The sequence below is a fragment of the Barbus barbus genome (assembly GCF_936440315.1).
Source record: "Barbus barbus genome assembly, chromosome: 11".
Taxonomy (NCBI): domain Eukaryota; kingdom Metazoa; phylum Chordata; class Actinopteri; order Cypriniformes; family Cyprinidae; genus Barbus; species Barbus barbus.
The window spans coordinates 21,932,580-21,945,458 of record NC_136739.1 but is presented as its reverse complement, the minus strand read 5'-3'; the positions used below and the strand labels follow the sequence as shown (position 1 = coordinate 21,945,458).

The 12,879-nt window shown below is 34.7% G+C and overlaps 1 protein-coding gene across 1 annotated transcript in view; it reads left to right on the top strand.

Moving 5' to 3' along the window:
* The first annotated feature begins 305 nt into the window (after positions 1-305).
* Positions 306-12,879, top strand: part of LOC306876674 (amine oxidase [flavin-containing]-like) — a 32,516-nt gene continuing 19,942 nt past the window's right edge. Inside the window, exon 1 of the mRNA XM_079428017.1 lies at positions 306-381. Within this exon, the coding sequence (XP_079284143.1) occupies positions 333-381 (49 nt within the window). The 5' untranslated portion in view covers positions 306-332. The remainder of the gene's footprint in view (positions 382-12,879) is intronic.

Here is a 12,879-nt window from a genome sequence, read left to right as displayed (position 1 = left end):
GTTGACCATCAAATTCGAGGACCATGAAATGACTCTGTCGTATGAATATATATATTTTTTACAATAAATGTATACACACATTTTATTAAAATTGTATAATCAAATGTTCGTATATTTTTTTAAATATCTATTTGTACAATAATGTTAAAACAGAAATATGTGCTCCTCCTGTTGGCACTCATCACATAGCACGCAGATGGGAGCCTCGGTGCATTTACCCCAGTGCTCTTCGCATCTGTCATTCCCAATGATAGGAGGCGGGGGCGGGGCTCAGAATGCTTTGAACACAGATGCGGAGAGGCTCTTCTGCTCTGAGTGAGACGGACAGCACCATGACTGCGAACGCGTACGACGTGATTGTGATCGGCGGAGGCATCTCAGGTTAGTGTCATCGAAATAGCGCATAAAACTTCAGATAATCTCATTGCAATTAACGCATTGTTAAAGTAACTTTATATCACTGAAGATTACAGGCTGATGGTAGTCATGCTGAGTTATGATCATCGTTATTGAGTAAAATAAGGCGCGCGACAGACCCGTGCTGAACGACTATTCCATTCCCTAAGAAGCTTAGACACCTTATAACAACACTGTACCATGGCTACGTTTAAAAATGATCATGCATATTTACCTTGTAAATAGGACTGTGTTAGTTTGCCAAAAGGACAGGGTTAGTTCTGCAGACTTCAAGTGAATTTGTTCGCGGTGTCACCTGAGCTTGCTCTTCCACTTCCGTGACATGATTATTTCATATTCATAACGCCAGAGGCAGAGGCAGTTAAGCTGGTAGTTATATATAACATGCCCATGAACTTTTTTTTTTATACTCAACATTAAATTTTTGTTTAAAATATACGTATGTGTAAAAGAACGAGTGTATATTTTTATAAATCACATGCTCATTTAGAAAGGTCCTGCAATATGACAAATAATTTTTTGAAAGAACAAACATTTCATAATTTCTACTGTTAGGCTAGCATACTCTGCATGTATAATAATTATAGAAATATATATATTTTTGTTTATAATAGTTTTAGATGAATTATGTCAAACTAGATAACATTAGCTGCCCATTTTTCAATGTAAACTACCCATTCTTATTACACGTTCTCTGCAATACTTGATTCTAATTGGTCAATCACTGCATTCATCAAATATTTTAGAATAATTATCAGATTGTTGCATAACTGATGATTTATCCTTGTGGTCTTGTTTTATGTCTCTAATCATTTTAGCTGTATATTTGAGCTCAAACAATATTTCATGTACATTTATTTATTTGAAAAAGATCTATTGAAAATCTTGTTAGATGCAACATGTTCTCAAGACATGGGCATTTCACACCTAAAACTATATTTAAGGTTATCCTAGGTGGAACTCAGTTTAAAACTATTTTTTATAATTTATTATTTTATAATCATACATTTTACATACAGTTTTAATCACCTCATATTAAGATATTTCATAAAATATATTTTATTTTAAAAATGTTGAGCAAGACCATTTAAAATATTATTTATTAATAATTAAAAAACTAGAAAATGCCCAAATAATGTTTAAAAATGAATGTAAGAATGTGGTTAACCCAGAATATACTTTCTTTTTTATATATATATTTATACAAATGTTAACGTAAACTGACTTCTAAAAATAAAATTCCTTAAACATGCATCAGCTACACATATATGCTGCAGTCCTCGCATCCACATACTTGCAATGCTCTTGTGCTCTTCATAGGCTTAACCCATACAAAATCATTGTTAAACATTGCTTTGAAGAATGTGTATGCAACTCAGGATTAAATAAGATGAAATCAGTGTGTGAAAAGCTTAAACCTGTCAAACTCTATATGTGACCCTGGACCACAAAACCAGTCATAAGTAGCATGGGTATATTTGTAGCAATAACCAACAATACATTGTATGGGTCAAAATGATTGATTTTTCTTTTATGCCAAAAATCATTAGGATATTAAGTAAAGATCATGTTCCATAAAGATATTTTGTAAGTTTCCTACTGTAAATGTATCAAAACTTAGTTTTTGATTAGTAATATGCATTGCTAAGCACTTCATTTGGACAGATTTTTTTGCACCCTCAGATTCCAGATTTTCAAATAGTTGTCTCTCGGCCAAATATTATCCCATCCTAACAAACCATACATCAATGGAAAGCTTATTTCCATTATATTCAGCTTTCAGATGATGTATAAATCTCAGTTTCAGAAAATTGACCCTTATGACTGGTTTTGTGGTCCAGGGTCTCATATCACAGTAATCCCATTTAGAAAAGTAGTGTGCTTTGACCCTGGTGGAAAACCCACACTTCCCTGGGAAGTTTGTTTTACAGAAATTGCGGAGAGATTTCTGAATATATTGCACTACAATAGGATGCAGTATTGATTAGAAAATACTACGTGAGAAGGATTCTGTTTCAGTCAGTCCTAGAATGTGACCTATTTTGTGTAGAGTTGCATAAAAGCGCAGCATAACGTCCTTATGGTTTTATTTCTATTAATACAGACCGTATTGATGCTTTCGATTTTATATGATATGCAAGAAGACCACAAAATCAATTCGATGTTTCATACTATATACTGTAGTTATGTAGCTCACAGTGAATTAACTCTTGATCTTAATAGGCTACTGATTAATAATCAAACTCAGATTTTGTTTCAGAAAATAAAGGTGTGTGCTGTGCACTGAACCAGTCATACTACTCTGCTTGAAAAAAGCTAATGAATGTAATCGGTCACTATTATGTAACAAGGCCACACATGGTGCACCCAATCCATTCACCCAGTATCACCCAATCCATTGCTGTGGAACATTTTCAGCATCAGAACTTTGATTCCCTGCCAATTTTCTAGGAGTCAATGCTAAACAGACTGCACTTTTGAGTCTGTAAAACATTTGTCATTAATGCATGTGTGCAATATTGCAGGTCATCAGTAGTGTGAAGCTAGTTACACATTCACCCTCAGGTCAAAGGTGCAGTGCAATTCATGCAATGACATGTAAGTTATGTTTCATAATCTGATTTGTGCAGTAATGCATTAAAAATGTTGCAGTTTATGTAAAAATTATCCAGGACTGTCTGCTTTTGACACATGGAGTAGATAGAAAGAGACAAAAGATGTTTTTTCTCAAATTGGGTGTCATCGTACACGTACACCCATTGAATATGCAGATGTTTTTCACCTGTTGGCCTTTGAAGAAAATTAGAGTTTCTTCTTATTCTAAACAAACCTCATAAAGTGGGTTGAAAAGAAATGCAGCATTGCTTTGGGGACCTTTTAATAACGACCCAGCACTCCCTGCAAATCCAATTACTATTTGCAAAGCCACTGGAGGTGCTCAGAGAGACAGCATGTTGGCAGAGGTGGTAAACAAAACTGACAACTCATTTTTATGCTCCCTGGGATCCAAGAACACCCGACAGCAAATGTGTATTTGTGTCTGTTGTCAAGCGCCACAGGGGCTGTGCTTGACATAGAAGAGAGACAACTGAAGCCTTTCAGCTAAACAATGGAAATTACACCTTTACTCTTGTGACCTTATTGTTTCATGTCAATGACTGAATTAAATTGTCACAGTTTACATTTTATTCCCATGTTTAAAGTTGAAGTGTGCCATTTCCTGCAGCTCAACAGTAGTGTGCCAGCAACGCCAAGGTCATGGGTTCTATTTCCCAGGAACTAATAAAATAAAGAGCATCAAATACAATGTTTTAGTTGCTTTGGATAGAAGCATTTGCTAAATACATAAATGTAAATTTAAACAAAAATTTATTAGACATATTAGTGGCTCTTACCTGTGCAAACGTTGCTGTCATGATCCTAGGATGTTTTATATATTGTCAGCATGTTACCATGTGGTTTAGGATGTTCTGGTTGCAAGGGTAATGTTAGGTGGTTCCTTACTTGCCAAAAACAAAAGAGCCCAAGGCTGTATTGCAGTTGGTTTCTAAAGGAGAGTCTCAAGCCTTATATAATGTGATTTTCTTGGATTTGTTTGCTCATTTTAAAGTAAAAATGAGCACACCTTTCTTCAATAAGTCAGGCAGTTTGAGACCCCCCTTAAAGGACGCAAAAGAGAACCGTAATCAGACCACCTCCGGAGGTGCAATGATGTCCTGGTACGCTTTTTGTTTTTTAATATGTTTTTTGTATGGACCAACATAACACAGTATATTATTTACAGATGTCATTTTCATACGTGTCAGTTTCTTGTTACATTAAAAAAAATATATAGATATATATAGATAATAAATTAATTAATGAACTAACTCTTAACTCTAACAATATAAAACAATTCTGTTGTCATTTCTGTAATCTACGGCAAGCTGTGCATTAAACGGTTTTAATGCAAGATGTGGAGGCAAAGAACCACCCGATGCACAGAGGGGATCAGACGCTTTAAATCAGACACATAGATAAAGTAGTGCGGTAAGATCATATTTATTAGAATGCATGAATTATAGCGTTGCTTTGAATTGATTATCGAGAAAGAGAGAGATGTATGTTGTGTGTGTGAATTACCTGCATCTGTGCGTCTCTCTCTGCAAACAATAAAGCTGTGAGTTTAGTTACTTCAAAAACAGCAATGACCTCTTCCTCGCTAAAAGATATGATGTAGCAATTCAGAATCAAAGCTATTATTTTAAAAGCTGCAGGCAGCGCTGACAACAAGTTTTTGTGCTCCTGGATGTTTCTGTGTGTGTGCAGTGTGATCTGTTATCTCTCTCTCTCGCTCTGTGTGTGTGTGTGTGTGTGTGTGTGTTTGCATGCATCTATGAAAGTGGCGCATTAATATAGAATGATGATTAAACTAACTTGGAACTGGTTACACCTGCCACACCTGCCACACCTGCCAGCCAATCAGAATCTTGTATTCAGATAGACCATGTTATAATATTATATAGTTCTTTAGAAAAAAAAACAATAATCACTAAAACAGAACAATGAAGTAAAGATTATTATGATTTTTTAAGTTAAGAACAAAAAATTTACAACTTATATTCAATCTTATCTGAGAAAAAAAGGAATTTGAATTAACATTATGCATAATGTATGTGTTTAATTTTAAATTTGACTGAAATACATTGTTAAAGCTCTGCAAAATGATCAGAGATTGCCAGCTTTTCCTCTTCCACGTCCACTTCATCTTCTAAGTTTTCCTGACTCCAGTATTCCTCTGCTGCACAGAATCTGGGGTCTGAGTTCTTGAGTTGTGGTGTGAACTAGAAAGGGTTTGAGGTGATCACTTCAGTGCTGAAGAGTACCAAAAAAAGAACCAGGTTCTCTTTTGAGTCCACTATATTGTGGAACACCAAAAGGACTGAGGTCACATTCGGATGGTTCCCTTTCTGGTTCACTTAAATTTTTTGAACTGGGTGAACTGGGTTTGGTTCTTTTAAAACAAACTATATGTGAAAATAACCCTTAATGATAGTTGAAAGTGCATATCAAGTTAGGAAAGGGGAAAGTATTTTTACATAAAGTTTCTTTATGTCTCTCTGTGCTTAAATAGCTGTCAGAAACAAAAGAATTAGGAAGTTGTTTTGCTCAGAACTGTAGTACGTCTCAGCAGCAGATCTCATGGGGTGTGCAAGTGGAAGGCAGGAATTCCACATGTAATTGCAGAGGCTGTTGACGCTGATGCTTCCTGGTGAGTGTCCTGCTCTTGCTAAAGAACTTTGGCATTCCTGTTTTGGAAGACAGCCAGGAAAGGCCGGAAACTTGGAGATTCACAGGCTGTTTCTGTGGAGTGTCAGAATGGGTCACTTTTACAATGTGGTTTTGTGCTTATTGACACATTATATACACACACCTCTTCATGTGTGTTTGTGTAATGATGGCTTTGCACAATCATATACTACCACTCAAAAATTTTGGGTTAGTTTGTTTTTATTTGTTTATTTAAAAAGAAAGAAAGAAAGATGCTTTTATTTAGCAAGGATCCATCGACTTGATCAAAAGTGATAGTAAGGACATGATGTTACAACAATATCAAATAATTCATCATCAAATAATATAAAAAAGTGTATCACGGTTTCCACAAAAAATATTAAGCAGCAAACTCTTTTACACATTGATAATGTAAGAAATGTTTCAGGATATTAAAACAAATTCTAAAGGATGATGTGACCATCACAGGAATAAATGACATTTTAAAATATCTTAAGATAGAAAACAGTTGTCAATAACATTGCAGAATATTATACAGTAATGTTATAAGTTTTGAACAATATACAGTTTTGAATGTATTTTTGATCAAATAAATGCAACTTTTCTGAGCAGAAGAGACATAAACATTAAAACCTAACCAAACCCTAACCTTTGAATGGTAGTGTCCAAAATAAAACTTCAGTCAGACATTGCACAGAATTAGCTGTAAAATAAACCAGACTTTATGCTGCTACATTTCCATAAAATTAAACTTTTCTCAACATTGTCGCCTCAGACACATTGTAAGTGATTGCAGTCACTCATGTTCCTGGAAACTGCCAGCTCTGTTAAACAAGACTTTTGGTTGTTTTGTCAGTTCAGAAATGTGCCAACACCTCTTCAAAATTACGGAAACAATGTTTATTTCAGTAATAAATACAGCTGTGGATCTCTGAAAGTCAGTGTAAACAGACATTACAAACATTGATTTTTAGAGCTCAGCACATTTTGATGAATTTGGAATCATTCTTTTTTATCTCCAGTCACTCTCTTTATGATCCTTTTTTAAAAACATAGTGATAAACCAAAACATCTGAACTTGGAAATCATGTCTACGTAGTCCTAGAGAGCCAGGGAAATACTCAAATGCCTAAATGCCTTTTTGCAATGTCCTGTAAGCTTGTGTAAACAAACATCATTGGCCTGGTTTTTTCCTCTCTGAGCCGTGCAGAGACGAGCCTGACTCCAGCTTCACTGGCTTCATTATGCAACTTAAGATAATACTGCTCTGTTCCTCTCTTAGACGATCAACTGTCCTTAGGGATGAAAGGAGAACATACCATTTCACTGATCTCTCTGTATAATTGCTTTTCAATAATGCATCTAAACTTCGATGTTGCAGCCTATTGTAGAAAGCAATTGCTTATAGAAGAGCATGAAGCACGCACATGTTTTTTCAAGTGATTATTTGCACCATTAAATTTAAGAAAACCTCCTTTCCTTTGTGTTGGATTGACTTGGTGCATATTTAAACCATTTAAAGGAATTAAGCATGCTTTAATGTAGACAGAAAAATGCATAACATTTCTTGTTTGCTGTGCTTTCAGGTCATAGGCCCAAGCATGTTGCAGCTGCACAGCTGAGGTTAGAGAGCAAATTACTTTGTTATTATAATACTACTAAAAAAAAACTAACCACAAATATTGCTTCTCTAGTTTATTTACCCTGATTTAAGGAAACTTAGATATTGGTACTGAACAACGATGTGACTATTTTATGTAGTGTATGCAGAGGTGGGTAGAGTACCCAAAAACTGTACTCAAGTAAAAGTACTTGTAGAAATATTTACTCAAGTAAAAGTAAAAGTAATCGTCTGAATAGTTACTTGAGTAAGAGTAAAAAAAAGTATCAGGAAAAAAAACTACTCAAGTAGTTAGTTACTAGTTACTTTGGATCATATACTGAATATAGTTATTTTTATTTAGATATATAGATATTTATTTAAAATGTATATATACACACGCACACACACACACACACACACACTGCCGTTCAAAAGATTGTGTCTTTTTTTAATGTAATTTATTTCAGTGATGCAAATCTGAATTTTTATCAGCCTGATTTATTATCAATGCTGTTCTTTTTAGCTTTCTATTAATAAAAGAATCCTATTATATATTATTAAGAATCCATATGCTGGTTAGATATGTGTTGAAGCATGGGATGCTGGTTTGAGTTGGTTTAAGCTGGTCCTTTGCTGGTTTATGCTGGTCCCTAGCTGGTTTAAGCTGGTCATGTGCTGGTCCGACCAGTTTAAGACCAGCACATGACAGCTAAGGACCAGCATAAACCAGCATCCCAGATTCCAAACATACCTAACCAGCATATGCTGTTTTTTTCAACAACACTGGTAATAAAGCAATATATTAGAATGATTTCTGAAGGATCATATGACTCTGAAATTGGTGTAACGTTAACAGCTGATAAAAAATCTGATTTGCATCACTAAATTAAATTATATTTTAAAGTACATTAATTATGTATTATATATGTTGTCTATAACCTCTAACACGGAGAAGAGTGAAAACTCCTCACATGACCACCACCGAACATCTTAACATAACGAAACAAATGCACATTGACTGATCTTCTTCCGTCTGTTCTGCAAAATGAAACAAATGTAGCCTTTATTTCTGCAAGCGTAAATATTGTGAAAATATCAATAGAGTCTGAGAATCTACGTCACGCCATGTTTTAGGTCACGCTCAGGAGTGCACAGTGTAAACACACGCAAATCACCACAGAAAAAAGCTGACCGTTTACTATTAATATTTTTTGAAAACCATCTTACATACTCTTAGAATAAAACGGACTAATATCTAAATTAAATTAAATTTAATTAAAAAATCTAAATCTAAATTTAAAAAATGGCTCTGTGGTTTGTCTGAGAGGCTGCATATATTCATTATTCAGTCTCCTTCACTACAGTGGTACTGATACAGGCTAACTGCTAAAACACTTTGGTTAGAGCAGCAAAACCATGAATATTCTTTTAAAGGGGAGAATACATAGCTAGATATTAAACAGTGGATCGTTTAGCATTGTTATATATCACAATTGCCCAGTAAATCTGCTCAGTGTAAAGAATTAAGCCATTATAGAGGTAACAGAACCTACTGTAAGCTGCTTTGAAACGATGTGTATTGTGGAAGTGGCCGGGGATCAAAGAGCTGCCACAGAGAATATTTACATATATGATTTTCTTTTTTTGTAGTGTGAGGGATTACAGTTTAATGCAAATCACTGTATATATTAAATCTACAGAGATCAATTATTAAACCATATCTTATTTGAGTTACCGAGTTTCAGTTTAACTTTCATCCGAGTTCCGCAGTGAATGTAGACATTTTAAAGGCTATTATTTTATGTTTATGTGATTCAAATTAAGATGGAATGATTAATGCTTACTGTATCAACATAGCAGAGGTATTTCATGCAGACATTGATAAGGGCTAACTTATGGCATCTATTAATGTCTGCAGAAAATACCTCTGCTTTTTCAGCTTTCTAAGGCTTTTAATAATTCTGTTAAATCTAATCTTTAGCATAATCTCTGAATGATTATTCTTTATGTTATCATTTTTTATACTGTGCATTATAATACCTAAATTCATTTGTAACATTTAAAACCATTCATTTTAGTTTATTTTAAATTTATTTAGAAAAAATAGTACAGAGTTTTGATATTGAACGTTGTTATTGGCATAACTTGAAAATAATGCCCAGTTTTTCGGTATTGATTTAAATTATTATATCGGTCCATTTCTATCTAGTCAACAATACTCTCTCAAAGTTCTGGTTACTTTTGTCTTGTACGATTCAATGATGAATGAGCTGCTTGCTAAAGCTGATATTAGAATTTTAATTGAGAAATTCCTTGAGGGATGAACCACAGACTTAAAGGTGGCCTGTGTCACCTCCAATCTATGTCTTATTGGCTGTTAATGTGTTGTGATAATGTGATTGTGCAATTACCACTACAGCTGACAGACATAGCCTCTTAAATTTGATTCTTCTTGGTCTGTAATTGTTGGTTTTATCAGGGTCTGTAAGAGTCCAAACAAAGCAATTAGGTTTAGATTGTTGTATTAATACTAATGGCGAATTGTAATATGATAGAGTTCTAGACCTGACCTTTCAAAGGAACAGAGTTGTAAACTAATCCCGGCCTATTTTGGAAAGACATATTGATGCAGAGCAAAGGTATATGCATTAGTATAAAACAATATTACTGATTTGAGGTCAATTGTTATAATTCTCAATATGACAATGCTGCTGCCAATGTCTTGAGGACAAAAATGTAAATAACATCAGTTTTTTTTATATTATTTGTTTGCATTTACAACAATTGCATGCATGAATATATAAAATATGCATGCATAATTAGTTCAATATTTCAGCATGGATGCAGACGGTCGACTTTAATTTATAAAAACTACTTTTAATGCTCATTTTAATTAAATGTAGAAGGTTTGGTGGTCAGCTGCAGCATATAGTAATTGTGTAACAAGAGAAAAGTGCATAACCCTGTTCTTACAGGACAAATTGATGCTGCATAAGATCCAGATCAGGCCTATAAGCTAGTATGCTGTCTGATTTACCGTCCTTACCTTTAGTTTGATGTCTTATTGAAAAGCCTAATCTTGTTATGTCATGTCAGTTAGAGCAAGAGTGATCTGCCGATTCTTGTTCCCAGTGAATACAGGGAGGTAATTGGTATAGATTTACCTTTGCCAAGCGACTGCATCTTTATATGTACTGTTGCCACGGAAACCCCATCCACCCTCAGACCCTTGTTTCCCAGTAAATGGCCCCCTGAACCGGCACCAACAAAAGGAGTGAATCCTAAATATGCTGTTTTATCATGATCAGCTAGGTCTCTATAAAAGTGTACGTGATCAGAGGAAGTTTTTAGACCAAAGCACAACACAGTTGCATGTTATTCCTTACCTCCTTAAATATGGTACAATAATGAAGCACTGCTTGTGAAATATAATCATTAGAACAGATATATTTCTACTACCTGAGCGTATTATTGCTTGCAAATTTCCCCAGATTTTTAAATGTCGTTTTTTATTTTGTTTGTTTTTATTCATGTATAAATTACCACTCTTATTTTAGTTTCATGCTGCTTGACATCTTGTTTATTTCAGATGCAACAACTTAAGATGAAGAAATAGAGTGGAAGTAGAATGAGAAATGAATTGGAAAAGCAAAGAAAAGAAGGAAACAAAGACCTGAGTCTTTCCCAGTTAGAGACAAGCTCTTTGATCTGCAGTATTCTCTTCAAGGAAAGTTTGACCTTTTCCTCAGTGATTTGACATTCCAGTTGGGGTCATATCTTCTCCATATGTGTGGTGAATGATAATCTGTTGCATGCAACTCAAATCTTTATCATTTAAACTGATCTAGTTTTGCCAAACATACATGTCCTATCTATCAGTGAGATATATTATAATTCAGGGTTTATTTAGAGCTGCTTCCTGTAAAATAGTAGCTAGCTATGCAATGTGTCATTTTGCACTCAATGTTTACTATCATTTGGTCTGAGGTTTTCATTAGTCCTTGGCTTATTTTTAGTGCAGTCAATCAATTAAAAAATGTATCGCGTCAAAGTCATGGACTGTGATTAATCACGATTAATCGCAAACTTAAAATACTAGGATTTACCTGTAAATGTGTTGAAATAAAGAAATGCATGACAAACTAGTTTAAGGAAACAGAACCTTTCACACCGCCGCCAGGTATGAGCCATAATCCTTTTATTCTTTTATCATTATTCTTTTGTTTTTATTCAGCCATTATCAGCCTTTATACTGGCAATAACACGCTTACCAAGCCACATCGCTTCAATCCCAATATACATTTACCCAACTATTATCAAAAGTATTTCTAAATAAATACAACAAAACATTTTCTTGCAACCTTACGTGAAGTATTATGTAGAAGAATTGGACCTGTTCTGCAGGGTGCATTATAGCTAACATTAGCATCATGCTACATAAGACAATTTATGAGATTAATAGTACTCAAAACTCAATTTAAACCACCATCGAGTGTTTGTAATAACTTCCTTTTGTGATCACATGTGGAATTTGGTCGTTTAATGTTGTTAAAATATGCTATTTATAGCCTTTTTTGTCGCTGCACAAATAAGCATTGTAATTGTGTGTTTATTATCTTATAGAATCTATAGTGGCTGTTGTCATGTTTATTTCTGCTGTGTAAAAGCCTTAACATATATGCTCTGGCTGAAACTCACGTTGTTTGTGATGTTACAACCACCTCTCCGTTCTTAAGTTGCCAGGTATACAGGTACATTCCAAGTATAATACACATTGGTAAAAGGATCTATTTTCATTTTAATTTGTCTATATACACTTTGAGCGGCCCCGGTACTTTATAAAAGTAGCCCTAAAAAAACGAATTTTTCCCATGACTGCATTTTCAAAATAGCCCAATTGTGTGGGAAAACCGTGACCCTGGCAAGACTGGTTCGCTGTACCCTTATCACACAATGATAGATAACCTTCTGCTCTGCGATGACGGCAAGAAGTTGGGGTCAAACCTTAATTTGCGTTAAAGAAATATTATCGCATGCGTTAACGCGTTAACGTTGACAGCTCTACTTATTTTACAAACCTTCCAGGGACTGTATAAAAAACATGTATGTAACCGAATGCATGTGTACTTAGACCAACAATCAAAATATTTTGCAGTCTGAACACAAGAGCGTGACCTGTGTGAACGGCCCCAAGTCTATAATTGTGATCTTATAAAAGTCAAGCACGAATCTTTCTTAAGCTTGACGACACTTTGGGATGTTTGCTGTGCTTTTACTGTTACTGTCGCCAGTGTTTATTGTAAACATGTTGTTTTTAGCAAACTGCAAGCTTCATTTTTGTATTCAGTTCCATATGTGTTTGTGTGTGTTTACTTGGCAGTGGTAGAGTTCAGTCAATGCGGTCCCTTCAGTGCTGCACTTGAGTGACAAAGACCACAGCTACTATTATGTTTCTGCCAACTTCAAGTTTTTTTCTTCCTTTCCTGACCATTTAATGTCTCAGAAAGAAGAAAATATATACTTCTGAGCCAGCCAAACATGCAAGACCAAACTTTCTCTCATGAGAGCTTTTTAATGTTAAAGCAATA